General features: G+C 35.7%; 1 protein-coding gene across 3 annotated transcripts; it reads right to left on the bottom strand.

Annotated features, from left to right (window-relative positions):
• Positions 1 to 42: 42 nt before the first annotated feature.
• On the bottom strand, positions 43 to 15,944 carry LOC122534410 (myosin heavy chain 95F). 3 transcript variants are annotated; one of them, XM_043665046.1, is made up of 18 exons: positions 15,828 to 15,944; positions 6,764 to 6,957; positions 6,348 to 6,421; positions 6,008 to 6,137; positions 5,769 to 5,933; positions 5,273 to 5,685; positions 4,662 to 4,921; positions 4,438 to 4,595; positions 4,202 to 4,366; positions 3,905 to 4,128; positions 3,545 to 3,736; positions 2,471 to 3,454; positions 2,226 to 2,365; positions 1,934 to 1,978; positions 1,499 to 1,619; positions 1,296 to 1,413; positions 1,000 to 1,215; positions 43 to 839 (listed from the first exon to the last, which is right to left on the bottom strand). In XM_043665046.1, the coding sequence occupies exons 2-18, from the start codon at positions 6,942 to 6,944 to the stop codon at positions 688 to 690; spliced, it is 3,738 nt and encodes a 1,245-aa protein (XP_043520981.1). In that variant the 5' UTR covers positions 6,945 to 6,957; positions 15,828 to 15,944; the 3' UTR covers positions 43 to 687. The 3 variants fall into 3 exon arrangements, with proteins under 3 accessions (XP_043520981.1, XP_043520970.1, XP_043520984.1); XM_043665035.1 differs by having other exon boundaries at positions 6,764 to 6,963; positions 15,827 to 15,932; XM_043665049.1 differs by lacking the exon at positions 1,934 to 1,978 and having other exon boundaries at positions 6,764 to 6,963; positions 15,827 to 15,932.
• Positions 15,945 to 18,700: the final 2,756 nt, after the last annotated feature.

The following is an 18,700-nucleotide window of genomic DNA, read 5'->3' as shown; positions in this document are numbered from 1 at the left end:
ACAAGTGCAAAAAGAGAAGTGTTTATTTATGAACATGAATGATTGATACATATTGTTTATTAAGTTTTTTTCATATCTACTAAAAAACGTACATACAATTCGCGTTAAATGTGCAATAATACATTGTAAATAAGTAAAATTATTTATACATAAACAAAGAGAGTCTTTTTAACGATGCATTATATTACTCAAAGGAACCATGATACTTTTCCCATTGCAAAAGTTCTTTACTTTTTGATAAATCTTGATGCCATACATTTATTTTGTTAGACGAATCAACACGCTTTTAATCACATAAGTTTTCAACATAATTTTACATTGATCTCGAATATCGAGTAATTGGATTTATCACATTACAAGATCTGTTCCGATGCGCATATATATACATTGCACCAGACATCAGACATCTGTATATGCATTACAGGCCCGCCAATCTATAGATCTGTCACAGATCCAATTATTTTTCTATTATTAATAATTATCTATAATTTTCTATAATTTTATTATGAAAAATTTTATAATTAATGACAGTATCGTCACGTAATAAGAAAGGCACACAAATTTTAAAACACTGTGCTATGGGTTCACCTTTAAAGTAGATTGATACAAAAATGTATAATCTAATTGATAATTTATAATCTAATTAATAATCGATATTAAAATTATTCTCGCCTGTCGGAAATGGTCTCATTTCCTACGATCGCAAGGTGGAACATATGGTTTGCCGCCGTGTTTCTCCCATTCACGATTAAATTCGTGTTCGAGAACCTCGGCACCACGTTTTCTTGTTAACCCAGTCTCATCTAGGCTTAACTCGCACATTTGCATATCATCAATACCTTCGCAAAAATGAATTTTCTTCAGGAAATGTGTAATATCTTTCGAATATAATGTCTTTGAAGACAGATAACGTTAAGTGCATGCAGTGATTTCAAGTGTTATAGAAAAAATAAACAAGGAGAAATGAGATGAATTAGAAATGAACATCTAGAATTTTACCTGCCACCAACAGAATTGGTGCCTTGTCAGGATGAAGTTCCATCTGTCTGGCAACGTATTGACCATCGAAATGAGCGTACCACCATCCCCGTTTACAAGACGCATTGGAATTATCTTGTTGACCCGATGCAGTTGGTCGAACGAAGGGAATTCTGAAATATCGTTGCGACGACTCAACTATGGGCTGTTTCAGATGAGACCTCGAGGTTTTCGCAGCTGAAACGACCATCAGAATGTATTAATATGACACACCGCGTGTTCTACCTGCTTTTAGAACAAATAAAATTCTGTCTCACCGGCTTCCATAATAGACTTTGGTGCCCTTTCGTTTTCATCCATGGTTGTTCGCCTACGATTTCTTGCTTTCCACGCATGATAGACTTTTAATCTTCGATGAAACTCATGACGACAGGCCTATAAAATAAAAATTACACGATGGTCAATGTTATGTTTATTACAGTTTCTTACAATTGATATGACGATTGCAAATGACATTTACCTCTAACAATTCGATATCACAGGATGTGTTTATTGCGTCACGTAATTCTGAATACTTCCACTTGGACAAGTCATACTTTTTATTAGCCATAGCTACTTGATTGTTACGCACCTGCTCCGATCTATTATTTAAAAAAAAAATTAATTAACGTTATTTTCATCATATTTTACATTGAAAAGAAAATAAGATATTGTTGATTAAAGTTGTTTTTGAAGTTTGCACGTACATCGAGCAACATGCACTTTCTATTTCAAAACATGAAGAATAAATGGATGGCATGCTATATTACCAATTTACAAACAATAGAAATCAGATATTGTTAGTATTACAAAAAATATGTATACGTTGTAAAAATATGTATATGTATAGTAAATTAATTACAAAATATTAAATGTTAGTTGTACATGCAGTAAACCTCAACGAATATTACAATACCTTGCTAGTCGGTTGTTGTTTGATGGTACTCGTACACCGGAACCGCTATATATACATATTTAACAAAATAAGGTCTTATTCTTTTGTCCAAAAAAATTTTTCCAATGATCAGTAAGATTAATTTCGTTATGATTTGGCTGGCAACATTTCATTAAATCAATATTTATTTATTATCCCGTATAGCTCGCACTACTTTCCTCCAATTAGTATTAAAAAAAAAAAAAAAAAAAAAAAATGAAGTAACGAATTCCAAATGCTTGAACTTTGATAAGAACGAAGTCTAATACAATACCTTCGTACAGGTGGTGGAGAATCTTCAACTTGGCCATTTGATTCTTGAGCTAATCTGACTGCCAATTCGTGATCTCTTCTTTCTTGTTCCAATAATTCACGATATTTACTTTCTTCCATTGCTTCTTTCTCTAACTGAGCCTTCAGAACAAATGGGAGACATTGTTAAGCTACACTTCTGACGATAAATCATCAGGATATAACTGATAAGTGGGAAAATAATCTTATCGAAAATAAAGTATTTACCTCAAAAATTTTAGCAGTCTTTTTATCTTCTTCTTCTTGCCTTTTTTTCTGTTCCTCTTCTGCCTTCCTTCTCGTCTCGATATCGTGTTTCTTTCTTCTATTTTCTTCTTCTTCTCTCTTTTTTCGTTCTTCTTCTTCCTTTTTCTGCTTTTCGAGTTCTAGTTCTTGTTGAATCTTCCTCAATCGTGCTTGTTCCTCAGCAATCTTCTGTTGTCTAACCATATCTTGCAACGACGCCATTTGCTTGTTCATCTGATTCACCATGTTCGTATACAAAGAATCGATCTCCACCGGTTTTATTCTCTCGGTCATTTTTATTTTCTCAATTGCCGCTTCTAAGTCATTCTGCAGTCTTTTGACATCGTTGATAGATTGTTCACGATTCTTCAATTGCTTGGAGGTTTCCTTCATACCGACTAACTGCGTGCTCAGATTCTTAATTTTCATGATCCCTTTTATTCGGGGACGATGTTGCTTCTTCGTTATATACATCCTTGCTGTCTTTTGCAAGATAATTAAATGCTGCCTTCGATAAATAATCTTATTCTTCAACTTGATCACAGATAACGCGCAAAACTGCATCTTGTTCCATCGAGACCTAAGTAACCACTTCTTCACATTAGCTACCAACTTCCTCAGGTTCTCAGGATCCGACTTCATGATCTTATCGAATTCGGCAAATTTTCCAGGTTTGAAGAACACCCTCGTAATACCAAACTTAAAGTCCTTCTTATTTAATTTTAAGCTGTGAAGCAACGCTTCGCAAAAAAATCTGGGATCCAGTTTGGCCAATTCCGGCGGAAGATAAGATTTGTACATGTTGTATAATTCCTGGAACGGAACTCTGCTGGGATAACCATGTTCCATGAGTTCTAAAACAGACATCATTCCAGAGCAGCGAAGCTGTCCCAAAATGCTATTTCCGTCGAACTGATGATCTACCATCTCGTTATTGGGTTTTATGCAACGAATGAAATTCGTTCCCTGTAAGAAAAATTTAATTTATCTACTCTGTAATTAGCTTCTAACGAAAGGTACAAACGTCAACATAAATAACTTAAGCAACTCTCTTACATTGCTTTTTAGTTTGTCCATCAATTCTCCAAGTTGCGTTTTAAATTTACTGCCAACACTGATGAAAGTAAGCTTTCCTTTCTGACAAGAATTATTGGCGAATTGCGTCCTAAGAAATTTATTGTTACTTTCTTGAATTAATGCTTCCAAGGATGCGTGCAGAGCGTCGTTGTTCTTCTCGATAAATTGATTCTAAAAAAAATGTGAAAAATCGTTCGAGATTTTCAAAGACTAGAAAGTCAGAAAGTGATGTAGAAAGTATACGAAATATAGAAAGCATATAATATATGCATCGCGTCGGTCATAAAAATAACTCTTATAAAGAGTAATTGATAGAGTTTATTTTAATAGATGAAGTACCGTTTGATAACAAACACCACCAGCATAATGACGTATTACAAATCCTTCGTCGTCACGCAACTCTCTATGCGCTTTCAAACGAGAGGTACGCGGCAGAGTTATTCTGAAATGACCATTCCAAACACGATGGACTTCGCTGGTGAAATGTGCGAAACTGTGAGTTGGTAATTTTGATTCTTCGTCTAAGAGACTGAAAATTCCCATGTTTCTCGACTCGATTAAATCTGAAAATTGGATATCCAGGAAACAAATCTGCGATTTTAAACGACGAAACGACGAATCGATAATTACACTTACCGATGCAGTCTTGATTGTCCACATAAGATATTTTCGGCACATCAAGGGATTCCTTTGCATAAAGATCTTGCTCGTATTTTAAAATTCTCTCGTTAAAGAACTGCTGCAGCTTTTCATTGCAATAATTTATACAAAATTGCTCGAAACTATTGACTTTGAAGTATTCTGTAAAAAAAAACACTGATTAATAGATTGAAGGAATAGAAACAACATAACAAAACAAATGTAATACGTACCAAATCCTGCAATATCCAAAACTCCAATGTAATAACTCGAAGCTTTAAAAGGGATACTCTTATTGATACGTGCTACGATATGATCAAATAATTTACTGTAAATGGCTTTAGCCAGAGCGTCTCTGGCATTATTGGCTTCGTAAACTTTCAGTGGTATCCTTAAAGTATTAGGTCAGTTCTTAAGCTTTTCTCTCTTTCTATTTCTGATTTTTATATAAACTTACATAATAACTGTCCCCTTGATACCGCCGCGACTAGTTTGCATCACTTTCGAGATTAAAGCTTGCCTGAGTTCCTCGGGATCGACAGCCAACAACTTCGCGCTCATTGACACCGCTTTCTCGGAACTAGCGCATATCCTAGAACCACCTTTCGTATCTTCAGGATTGTCCTCGAACATGATATTTCCAAGATGGAGTACCGCAGCAACCATCGTATAAATTTCCATTCTTTCAGCCTCAGTCAAACCGAGTCGTGTCAAAGCCTTCGTGAAAAGAGAGAACAGTTATTACATGTAGATGTAAAAAAATACGATATTCATTAAAAAATTTTTATGAATGAAAAACATCGTTGCGAACCAACATGAAGAGATTAGTAAAATTAAAAAGAATTGCATAAAATGAGAAGAATGAAGGTTGATAGCTAAGAAAATTATCAAATTACCGTTGCCTTTTCCTGAGTTTAAAAAATTATCCAATCGGCAAGAGGGAGAAAAATATAAAATGAGCAATTTTTCAACAAAGAAAAAAACAGTTTATAATAAATACCCGATTATTAAAAATCTTGAAAATTTAAGGATCTAATTGTAAATACTAATTATAATATTGGTATTTACTTGATCGATGGCAGTGAATCCTTCAACGTCATCCAAAATCGGATCGTGCAAGCTACCTTTCATGCTTTGATCACGGCTCTTTTGAGCATCGTTCAACTTCTTCTCTGACTCCTCGTTGCAAAAGTATTGCGTACAACCATTCTTTAGGTACTGGAAATCGTCCGGTTTCGTAATACCAAGTTTCGCACGAAGTTCCGGAGGAGCTCCAGCACACATCATGTAGAAAACATGATAGTTCCTCTCGTCGGGGCTCTGAAGGCATACCCTCGACTTTTCCAAGAGATAATGGGAAATGTAACCGCCGACTACTTGGCATTTCGAATCGAAATGAACCTCCATGAATTTGCCAAAACGAGAACTATTGTTGTTTCGTTTAGTCTTCGCGTTACCAAAGGCTTCCAACACCGGATTTGCTAATTGTAAGAACATGCACAGTAATGTAACTGTCATCTATCGTGTTTTAATTGTAATATAGCTTCCATTTTGTAGAATGTACCGTCTAAGATCTTCTGTTCGATCGGGCCAGCCGTCGATCCCCATAGGTCACATAGATATCGAAGCAGATACTTGGTAGATTCAGTCTTGCCCGCTCCCGATTCGCCAGAAACGATGATACTTTGCGATTGCTTCAGTACTTTCATATCTCTAAACGCTTTATCAGCTGATAAAAGAAGAGAATGGAATTTTTTAATTGATCCACATTACTGAAACGTTTAATGATAAATATATACGTACCAATAGCAAAAACATGAGGCGGCGTCTCACCCAAAGACTTCCCCTTATAAGCCTTGATCGTTTCAGGAGAATAAAGATCTTTGATCTCACAGTATGGATTTAAAGCGATTAAGATGTTGGCAACATATGTCTGTAAATTATCAATAAAGACGTCATGTTATTCATGATAATGAGAAAAAAAATCAGTAGCAGATTTAATTTAAGATCCAATATATCTTTTGAAGATAGTAAGTTATTGTTCGTATAAAACGCATTTGGCCCATATTTCACAAAGCTATTTAGGAACGTGATCTCCCAATTGTTTCAAACAGTGCACCGCAATTTGCGAGCAATTACTCACATATATCCTATCCTTGAAGTAACGAGTCCGTACGTTGTTCAGTAACGTGGCCTCGTTCAGGTACATCAGAGCGCCTGGGAACACGAAAAACAGAGCAAACCAGTGAAGGTAGGATTTTGAAAAGCGAGAAAAAAAGAGAGTCACCTGCACAAGGATTTAAAGACTTCCGTTCCTGACAGGAACGCCTGCGAGTCACGTTCCCCCTTTACATGCGAATATCGTGAAACACGTTTTATTATTATCTAGATCCCATTCGATTAAGAAACCCGACACATAGTACCGATTTTCAATATCAAGAAGAAAAAAAAAAGAGAAAAAAAGATAGAATCATAAAAATAAATATTCATGACACTTCAAAGAATTCAATTTGATTGTTTGAACTAAGAAGAGGTAAAAATTTGTAGAGGTGCAATTACAATTGTCTTCAACGTCTTTGGTGTATTCCCCAGCAGGGTAAACTTCGTCCAGCGGACAGGTGCGTTGGGGATATTTCGGATCCAGCGGCACGATTAACGCATCCCCGTCAACCATGTCCATGAACTTGCCGATTATGAAACCCTCTTGAGGGTCTCGCACCCACACCTGCTGATTCTCCATATTGGTCTACACTCTGAAACTACAACAATATACGAGGTTAAATGCGTTAATTATACTTAGATCTGCAAATGATTACGAATTTTTATGCAAATTCATAATTGTATAGTAAGAAAAAAAAATAGAACTTTTATAGAAATATAAATATAAAATACTATCTATGTTAAATAATATAGATGATAATATTATTTATATAAAATATTATTAAAATATCATAAGAAATATAAAAAGTGCCTTAAACACTTTATATACTTTTTCATATAATATTATCGAGACACTTTTAATCTTATAATAATAATTTTTTAAGACAACATTATTTATATAAAATATTATTAAAATATCATACAAATATAAAAAGTACCTTAAATACTTTATATACTTTTTCATATAATATTATCGAGACACTTTTAATCTTATAATAATAATCTTTTAAGACAACGTCGATGAAAATCGAAAGAACAACAAAGTGGAAAATATTTTCAAGCTCTAATTACGACCCGTTATCACTTAAAAAGGATGAAAGTGAAATTTACAACTTCCCCTCGACAAAACAATAGATATAATCGTGCGCCTTTTAACTGTTGCTTATAGAGAACGATATATCTTCTTTTCTGCTAACATCAATCTCATGACTCGAGTTTTTAAAGGTAACGAACTAATTACACGGTGGAAGTAACAACAGGCACACTTGAACCAGTGCACATCACTCAACTCGGTTTCGCATGAGCTGTAACTACGTAGAAACTTACTATACCGAAAAAAACAAGAAAAAGAAGAAAGAACAAGGGTAGGACAAACGAAATGTTCATTTACAAATTCGCTCAACACCTTGCCACTTTCACCCGTGGAAACGGAGGCACGTTTCCGGTGAAAGGAACAATCCTCGTAGATTTCCGGTGGCGAGGTTGCAAATACAAAACGAAAACCCACACTACGCCGTGACGCAAAAGAAACGATCACGACGCGCAGTTTTTCGTCAATAATTGATAAAAAAAGAAAAAAATTCATCAAGTAGCAAATTGATTTTGATAATTGGAACAGTTGGTTGCCTGCCCCGATATTCGAGATAAGAGATAAATAGCATGGCAAGGCTTAACTTTCTATTCTTTTGTTTTTTTTGTTTTTTTTTTATTGCTCGAAACAGCTGTTTCTTAATCGCTCGATGCATCTAAATAGATCTTTCTGAAAATAAAAATTAGTATCTACAAATAGCGGTGGTACAAATTAGTATCTATTGAAAACGAGAAAGTCTGGAATTAAAAGATTGAATTAAAAATTTCATCGTGATGTGCATACATGGCACAATCGCTACGATTTAATTAAATGAATCAAACAAATCGAAGTGTAACCTGCTACGTCCTACAGTTCACAGATTAATCGCAGATAAATAAGAGGCATTGTCTTACAGTAGACAGACCAGAATTGTTTTTCACTGCGTTATTGATAGAAGAAGCATCACAAGTGCCACCGTGAAAGCCGTTCGACGAGGACTTAAGATGACCCTCGACGGAACACGAGGTGCCAAACGAAGGACGTGTGGTTCCACTGATCAGACACAAGTTTGGTAAATCACGCAGAGTGATAAATAACGACCTACCTATTTAACAACACACCGCAAAAAGAAATATGAAAGTTAGAAGATAGAAATACAGATAGAATTTTAAATTGATTAATTGGTTCAATAAATTTCTGATTATTGAGATAAACGCTCTCATTCGAAATTTCTGGACTCTTATCGAACGTTATCACGACGTAGATAAGAAATGGTAGCAAAACTGTCGTATAGGAGTGTAATGTTACCTCTTCCTTTTAACAAACGTAATCCAGAAGAGCGGCGAATTTTTTTTTCTTTTTTTTTTTTTTTTTGGTAGAAAATAATATTACTATTATTATTAATTAAGTGACAGTCACTGAATTGAACAAAGTCGTCACACACTGGTGCATCATTGTTGCACGAAGTCCATGCCACCGTGACAGAATTTTGAAAAGGCCCTTGGCGAATCAAAGCGGTGTGCTTTCAAGCGACACGCTTGCATGTTCACCTCGACGAAATTGCTGGTAAAATGACTTGCATCAGCATGAAAGAATCGCTACCATTCTCTTTTTTTTTCGCGGAAATTAAGGATATATGATTAACACATAATACCACGTTATTACGCACGGCAAAACATAGTATTTCATCATCAGAAGAGATTTTATCTATACTTTGGAGATATTTCTGGATCATCGTAATTTCAAGTATACATGATCCATGGATTATTTTACGAATAAGTTCCACGATAAGGATTCAGATACCGTACGTATAATATTTGAAGCATTTTCAAATCACGTATTACTATATTTTCTAATATATTAATAAATATATACATGTTTCTAAATATAGACGAATATAAATGCAAAAACATGTACATCTGTTCCAATTGCAAATCGCTTTCCTCACTATTTAAGTCGGCTAAATTACGTTACGCTGCTTACCGATGACCGTGAATTGTACAACGCTGTGACCACGACTAATTTATTAATGCTCTGAATAAGCAGCTCAAAGCGATTTCACGGGAAGTTTTTCTTTTCCTTTGCTTCCAGTTACATCTTTTCATTGGCTAGTTATATCGTATTATACCTTCCTTCTTTCATCGTTCGTTGAAAAATCACATCTTCGTGGAACCGATGTCCGATTTAATAAACCGAGTCAGGAGACAGTTAAAAATGAACGAAAAAGGAATTCGTCGTGAATATCAACCAATCACACTAGTACGGTTGATCTAGAAAGCGCGAGAAGGCAATGGTTTCGGCTAGTTCACTCCGCCGCCGCATTCCCAGCATCCCGTTAGGAGTATAGTAACGGTAAAAGTAACCGGTAGATCCTTGGCATCGATCCTTGAAACACGGGTCATCACGCTGCACATCACGCTAATCTACAGATAGTCGTCCTAAGACGTTCCTCGCTGTAGAATGACTTACGACAGCCTAAGTTGATATATTACGCAATTACCGATAAACACATTGATAATTCTAAGCGAGCCTACATATATAGAGCCAACCAGCTCTGCCACGATAAAAATAATTAACCGTTACCGTGCAACGGCAAGCTTACTTTTCGCAGCGCGACGTGGTGGAGCAGAGAGAATTTCCGTATTGGTAAAGCAGGAACGATTGAATCATTCGGTTCGTTCACCTTGTTCCCTGCAGAAGAGCAGCGGGCTCGTTCGGATCGTTCAATCGTCGTGTCACTTTGCCCGCTACGAAAACCACGACAACAACGTCTCGATGAAACAAAGTGAATGAATCAGAAGGGGAAACAGGAAACGACAGGTGGAGCCGAGGGTCAGGAATAGGGAGACACGCGTGAGTGGTCACGTGGTTACCAACGAAATTTTGTGTCACAGAACCGACGAACCGCCGATAAAATAGGGAGACTGAGAGAAATTAACTCGAACGATTCTATCACGAATGTTCAAAAGCTTAACCTCCTGCGCTGGAATGACGTGCCACGCACGTAGAGAATATTTGGTCGAAGATTGCAATATTTTCTCAGTTTTAAGTATATTGAAATACAACCCAGGCAAAACAAATAATAACTTTATTACTTCTCAGCAATTTCTATCCAGTGATATGTATACCGATAAATTCAAAAAGAAGACGATTATTGTACACAGTTTGGTCAGACGTTATGGTCCGTGAACCAGTTACTAGCGCAAGAGGTTATAAGCGAGTCGAACAATCAGACCTCTGCTATTTGACTCGTCGTTGAATCGAGGAAGGCGACATTGGAATACGAGATCAGGTAAAAGCATGTAACACGTACGCGAATCATCGAACCATTCTTTTTTCCTCGCATATCGACGACGGCTTGGCTCGGGGCTACGTCTAAACTCAAGAGTCTAGACACTCTTTCCGTGGCGCGTTGTTGAGTTTCGTCACCGCGCGCGAGAAAGTAAGAGCCGGCCTATCTGTTGTCACGGTCAACGAACTCAGGACAGCTACTTCACCTTCTGTGAATAATATACTCATTACGCATTACGTCCACGCGTTGCGTAGCTACTGTGTAATTAGACGTTACGCTTACGCCGGTTTTGTAATTCATTCGACGCGATTAGAGAGCCGAGGAGGATCGCGAGCACGATGCAGCCGACGAACTTGATACAACACAACAGCGTGCGACGTAAGGATTCACAGTCAGACGTGTTGCGTTATAATATGGAAAGTTTAAGCGTTAGAGATCGTTGTCACGATCGTGAGAGATTAATGGTTAACCTTTTGTTCCATTCTAGGAAATTAAAAGCATCGGTTTAGGTTAATTAAAGGTGCACGCTACAACGCGTGAGAAATACGCAGGATTAGAAGAAAGAACAAAGGGAAAAGGGTGGACAACGGAGTTACAATGGAGATTACATTAGAATGGAGCGTTGGCACCTCGGACCATAAAGCGCGGTCAACGACCTGTCTTTCTGAACAAGGATATGATCAGAGAAACGAAATCTCGATACACACTTGAAATTCAACGCAATTCTTCCATACATTCCATACATTATTTTTCGTGCTAACTTTTTAGACTGAATCTAAAAAAAAAAAGAAATAGCACAACGAATGGAAAAGGAACTTTTTATCTAGATTTTAAAAATGTAAATGTTTTGATATAAAACACAGAATTGTGAACGTATCGAGGGCATAGTAACGAGTGCATGGTCCGTTACTAAACCGTACTCGCACGTACGGTAGTATCTCATCATTTCGCAGGTCGTTTAATATTAATTGGAACAACCTTCACGCGATCACCATCAACCGCTTTCAACGATTAGATCGAATCCGTGATTTCGAGAGCATGTACACTACCTAACTGCGCTATTTAATCTCTCGCTCGTTCTCTCTTCTTTCCATCATTTCGTTATCTTTCATATCACCTTGATAATTTATAAAGAAAGATGTTCGCTGTTGATCGAAGAATTAACAACTGATCTTTTACAAAGAATCCTACCGATCACGTTGCAAAAAATTACAATCGGCTAGGAAGTTCATAATTGAAAAGCGTTCTAGAGAGCAAGTTGAAAAAGATACATTAATTAATGTCAAATATCGAGAAAATCGATTATTAAGAGTAATGCGAACAAAATTCGAAGGTAGAATCGTTTTCAGAAGAACCGGTTTAAAGCCTCATCAGGTATCTTCAATGCTCGTAACCTCGCAAATTATATGAATTTTAAAATATTTTTAATCATTTAGTATTCTAAACTGTGCAAATGTGTAAACTTAAAGGACATGCAAAAATATTCTTTCCATTTTGTTAAACTAACCAACGAACCTGCTTAAAAAAAAAAAAATCGTAATCACAAAAATACATGTAAAAGTCCTTGTAGATAACATTTGTCGGCTAATTATTTGCGTTTTAAAAAGAACTCGTGCGTCGTCTTTTTACATTGTCGAGATAATTAGACTAGCAACCGAGACCGTGTTACGTAATCGCGGAAAAAGGATCGTTCGTTCCCATATAGGCGAGCCGATATCGTGAGACGAGAATCGTGTTGCCAGTGAGTCATAAACTCATGCAAACATACCGTAATGGCAATAGCGAGAACCTCGGATAGAATCGTTAGCCGCGTTCCTGTGTCACCGTTAACGATATATCAGCATGCACAATAGTATTTCATAATTAATTCGTTGCTTGACTGAGATTTATTTCATTAACACCTTGGCCTAACCTGGCTATCTGATCTGATGATATTTTTATCCGACGCGATCCGCCTTAAATCAATTAGTTAGAACGATTATCTGGACAAATACCGAATAACGCTTAAGCTTAAAAACCAAAGATGGCACTGCGTGTTTCACACGTGGTTCTATCAGCTTCTATAACGTTTCAACAATTGTAGATATTATTTACTATAGTATATTCTGCAAGAATGTTACAATTATTAAATGTTACAATAATTAAATAAAGTGTAAGACGTAAGTAGATTCATGCAAATGCTAATTTCTAAAAAAAAAAAAGGAAAATCTATTGTAAGTTATTTGTTTTCTTTTTTTTTTTTATAATAAATGATTCACAGAGGAACTTCAACGTGAATAATGACTCAATGAACAAAATTCAAACGGCGAAAGGAATTGTGGTCGAAAGATAATAAAAGGCATACGTTGTTCCAATGCAGACGAATTCTCAATGGTCAGCGACGCGTGATCAAACAAAGCGGAATTTCGCAGCCATAATAGGGGGAAGAGCAGACGCAGCTGGAAAAGGACACATTGTTTCTAAATAAGTGCTTTGTTATATATATCACGCATCCTTGACAGTAGGCGAACCCGAACGAGCTTTCATCACGCACTAGGAGACCGAGGCATTTTCTATTCTTTTTTTCACGACTATCTGATACACTTACGAAGAACGAAGCCACACACGATTCACATGCTAATTCACCTGCACTGAATCGTCTGCTTTCGCGCACCTGTGCACTTTCGTTCCATTCTCCTAATCCTCTTGCAGCTCGTAAATGAAAAATAACGCGCATTTTTAATAATGCACCACGACGTCATAGTGGACTCTCATAGCTTCTACAGCAAAAAATGAGGATCACTATTCATTAATTAATTAATCGAGGATTGTCAGCGTGAAATTAATATCTTGACTAGCAGAAAAAAAATTACAATTAAAAATTGGTTTGACGTAATTAACACTTGCGGTTAAAAATATGTGGTACGATTAAAAAGATTCTTCCTCACCAGAGATATAATACACGAACGAGATCGAATTTTGATGGCAACGGTTGTGGATTAAATCAACTCTCATCGGGGAGAAATGAAGCGTTGAAGACTCTCTTATCTCACGTACAATTTTGTAAGGGCTAATGTAAAAGATTTCCATGTGTATGTATATTGTAACCTAACTACCACGAGGAACATTTGAACGCCAGGAAAAATTATTGAAAAAATACGTACAAGATACGTAGATATGTAAAATTCGTAGAAGTATTTGTATCAGTACTTTGTGTTTAAATACTTTATCATTATTTATTACCAACTATTTTTGCAGAACAGTCAATAAACATAATCTTAATGACTCAAGGTTACTTAGCGTTAGAAAACGTAGTAAGTATTAATAATTTACAATACATTCGTTTTTGATAAATGTAGAATTAAATTAATAAAAAAAAAAAATCATAATTAATAGCAAATTATTATATTACGAAACATCATTGGATTTCTATTTTTGGTTAACTTTCTGTTTGATGCTTCACACACTATTAGCGTACAAGCATATGTAGACTGCGTGAACACAAAGTTCTTCAACCAAGTTTAAAAATCACATGGAAAGAAATTAATCTTTTTCATCTAACTTTTCAAACACCATTGAACCTCGTATCACCTTCTCAAACTGCATAATAGTTTGATACAATCACCGGTGATGTACATGGTGGCGATGCCTCGCGAACTAATCGAGGTCAGAACGTGGTCAGTTAAATCAGGGAGGATTTATATCAAGGTTACACAATAATTCACTAATTGATAATATTAATAAACTGACGAATTGTAAGTTGAAAACAATAATATTTTTTTCTAGTCATACTTTATTTTTTGAGAACTTTTAATTATTTAAACGGAATGCCTTTTTTTATATTACGTGAAAGCAGATAGGATAGAAGAGGAATTGAACGACGTATCATTCAATGACTTTCATACTTACGCAAGATCAAGAACAACAGAAGAAATAGTTTAGATATTGCGTTATTGATGTATGTACTTACCGGTGTTTTACATTGAGAATAATAGTACACGTTCAATATGATTAGTCAGAATACATTCTTATGCTCTATGTAATACATTTTTGGTGGTTTTCTGCTACTAATACTTGCGATGTACAGGCATTTTTTATTTTTTGTTTCAAATCGTTTATACTAAAAGGAGATGTATAGTAAACGATTTGCATAGTAACGGCAATTAATATCGAGCCGAAAAAACTCTTCGCACTCGAAACTAACTGAGATTTAGTCTAGTTAAATTCTGAGAATTGTCTGTATTTGAGGGATGTAAAAAATTTCTAATGTGACATGCTGAGCCCGGAATACCTTCATGTCATAAATAATAATACCGTTGATCTTATTGGATAGTTTTGTATTTTTATATGTATCTAACAGTTGGTAACAATACAAACCTAATTACCAAACATAAAACCACCAAAAGTATAAAAAAGTATTCATATTGGACATGGACTGAACATAAAACAGTACATCAATACGAAATATTCAAACTATTTCTTTCACTTCTGACCTTGTATAGGTGCGAAGGCCTTCGAATGGTGCATTGTTGAATATATGAAAAAAATATAGCATTTAAAAAATTGAAAGTCACCTCAGAAATTTTAAGTTCTCAAAAACTATATGACTAAAATTCTATATACCATACTGCGTATAAAAAAAAACAGCAAAACTTTGTCCTCTTTCATTTTTCCATAGCATCTACCGCTTATGACAAAAAATGCTGGACAGTAAATCCATGAACACCTGTATAAATGAATAACAGGGATAGCGACAGCTGCTTCGCAAAGCAAAATTCTAACTCATTGAAACTGCATTAAAATATATTACACGTCAAAAAGCGATTCAAAAAGTTAGAAAATAGAGAATAAATGAAAAGTTTTACTTGATCTATGGTGAGTGCGTAAAACCATAAAGAAGTCAATATGAAAAAGTATACAAATGTTTCGCAATATTAATTTCTATATCTTTATTCTTGTTCAAATTATATTTAACAAATATATTACAGATTAACACCAAAAAATAACGATAAAAAAGAAAAATGTCTAACTTAAATAAAAGGTTGTCATATTACGAAATTAATTAACGTGTTTGAAGTTCGAATAAAGAAAAGGATGCGTGTATTTGAAGCAAGTTACTTACCCCAAGGACAGGACAATTACTACGATGCAAACGGAGCGACGTCCGACGTGCGACTGGCGCTTTGATGCGTCAGTTCTATTGAATCGGGAATTTTCGTGCGTTTTCGGACGTGCCACGCGGCAAATGGCAATCACCTGGCAAATCCTGCCACAAGAATTTAACCGTAACGACTATTCCCGTAACAACAGGTGGTAATAAATTTAAATATGAACCGCCGTAAATACACTTTTCATAAATTTCGTATACTTTCTGACAAGAGGTAACAAAAAATCACTGAATTCTCAGTCAATCACTTATTTACTTTTATTAGAGATGAGGTATATGAATAGATCAAGCATCTTATGGGATTTCATGTCCTATGCTCTGAAATACCGACATACTAAAAAATCGGTGGCATTTTAGCGCACTTTGTGCTTAAACAACGGAATTAACTACATCAAGTAAAATGTACCAGAAATATGATTTTTAAAATCCATTATAGTGTTGTCAAATTTTCAATATTGAAATGTGAAGCTAGTAACTAACTGAAAGAATTCTAGTATACATCAGAATTATATAGAAGAGTTCTAGCCACATTTTACGGTATTACGATGGTTTCATGTAAGTTAATATTAAATTAAAATTCTAAAGTTATTAATAAAATAACCCATTCTCTTTCTTTGAACAAAAATTTACTAATTTAAAGCATGAATTTATGAATAAATACTTCTAGTGTACGTTTACCCCGTCTGTTTTGTGCGCCCTTGCTCGCGCCATGCGCCAACGCCTGTTTTATGCGACCGCGCCCGCGCCTTTCGCCTGCGCTTGCGCCTGTGTTGTGCGCTCGAGCTTACGCCTGCGCCCGAGTTGTGCGTTCGCGCCCGCGCCCAAAGGTACGGGCATAGACGAGATATATGAACAGACCTAGCACCTTACGGGTTTTCGTGGTCGGGGATCTGAAATACCGACATAATAAAAACTCACTGGTTTTTTAGCTCACTCTACGTTTAAGAACGGTAAATTGAGGAATTATATCAAGTTGCAGACGAGATATATGAATAGACCACGTATACAATGTATTTTTTCGGCCCACGATTAGGGGGCTCTTACCATTTTCGTGTCACATCCTGTTGTACCGATTCAGGCAAGTTTTGCACTGCAGTCGCACCGAATAGCGCTGCGGTGCAAAACTTGTCTAAATCGATATGGTAGAATGTGACACGAAAATGGTAAACACAGAAATGCATTGGATGTAACGTCTATTCTGTACCGTGCCTATGTCTATTCCTTCCGAACCTGTTGCATTGAAAGTAACATTCTGTGACAAAGATAGATAACAGACAAGGCAGTATTGTGCAACAAAGACAGCAATAGATTTTTAATTCCATCGTTTCACCGTTACGCGGCGCTAATATTTGAATGTCCGTGAGTTGGTCAAATTTTCATTTGCAAGAAAAACTAATTAAGAGGCTTAATTTATGAACTTTTATAACTGCATATTCAAAATTAGGCCCTCAGCATTCTTCATGTAATCATTTAGAATTTACTATTAAATTATTTTAAGGATTTACTATTAATTTAATCTTACTGTCTAAACTGAAACACTCGTTCGAATAATATTTAATTTCTCCTAAACTACAGTCAAAGTTGAAAAATTTAGAGTTTTGTTTCCTGTTTAGAAAGCGCTCTCGGCTAATGTCAATCTCTCGTTATAAGGTCTGTGAAATAGGGGAAAGAGAGTGGAATCACTTTCATCCTTGACATTTAACGATTTACCAATCGTTCCTCAATTTTTCACTTAACAATAACGTCGTTGTTCGCGAGAGAGGAAACACTCGCACATATCTTTTTTCAGTTTCTTCTTTCACCTTCATGATAATAATTTTGTTAGAAAACATTGAAAAACGCTATATTGCAATCACTGTATTAAAATTTCAATCCTCTTATCTACATGCATATGTATGCGTATCCTGTAGCTATTCTACTCAAATTTATACAATTTGCAACCAAATCTGTGTAGTTGCAACGTCAAGTGAAAAATTAAAGAGAAAACTTACCCGTTTGTTCAGTTTTCGCGATAATAATAACAATTTCATGAGATGAAAAATTTAGAGATTTTTTCCTTGCCTTTGAAGTATATAAGGTCGTGCGATTGTTCTTTGGCTTTCTCTGTCCTCTTTTCAAATGTAATGTAATTTCTATCAAGTTTCATTGGAAGACCGAGTTTCCATTCACTTCCTGGTGCAATGACCTATAGCAGGAAAATTCCTCGTTCGTGGAACGATGCTGAACATTTATCAACGCCGCATCCATGGAGGGTCGTTCCATCGCGTGGGTAAAGGACAATTTGAATAAATGAATTCTCCCCTATTACCGATAATCACCAAAAGATCTTCTAATTGTGCATAATACACTGGTAATTCCCTCGTTACATGATCAGTCAAATTCAACGTGGAAATTCATTTTGTAATTCCACGAATGACGAAGCTTATTATATCTTTACATGCTTCTTCATCTGTTGAATTACAATACCGCGTCATCGAAGTTATGAAAAAAAAAACATAAGAGAGAAATTATCATAGCAATCCGTCCCAAACGTATTGTTAAATTATATTCCAGCGAACATTCTCTTACAGTTATTACCTATCTTATCGCTTTTTTCTTCATTTTCTTGTTTCTTGCTTTGTTTCTTGTCGTTCGATGACACATTGCAGACATTAATATTATTCTCCATAACAAAATTTCCTTCGGAATTACATTGCGCAATGTTCTTTTTTGGTTTCTCCGTTCCCTCTTTTATTTTTGACAGTGAAAACGCGAGATTCGTGAATAATTTGCTGCATTTCTGTAAAAGAGACGTAAAGGAGGATGCTAAAAAAAAAGTGCGTTCTAAGA

This window comes from Frieseomelitta varia, unplaced genomic scaffold (assembly GCF_011392965.1).
Source record: "Frieseomelitta varia isolate USP_RPSP 00005682 unplaced genomic scaffold, Fvar_1.2 scaffold_147, whole genome shotgun sequence".
NCBI lineage: Eukaryota > Metazoa > Arthropoda > Insecta > Hymenoptera > Apidae > Frieseomelitta > Frieseomelitta varia.
The sequence above is the reverse complement of the archived record's forward strand: the minus strand, read 5'-3'. Positions and strand labels throughout refer to the sequence as shown.

Coding starts and splice junctions, on each gene's coding strand:
- LOC122534410 (XM_043665046.1), bottom strand. CDS start 6,944: ATGGAGAATCAGCAGGTGTGGGTGCGAGACCCTCAAGAGGGTTTCATA. Junction 4,922..5,272: donor GATTCACTGCCATCGATCAA/GTAAATACCAAT, acceptor CTTTTCACGAAG/GCTTTGACACGACTCGGTTT. Junction 3,455..3,544: donor TGGACAAACTAAAAAGCAAT/GTAAGAGAGTTG, acceptor TTTTTCTTACAG/GGAACGAATTTCATTCGTTG.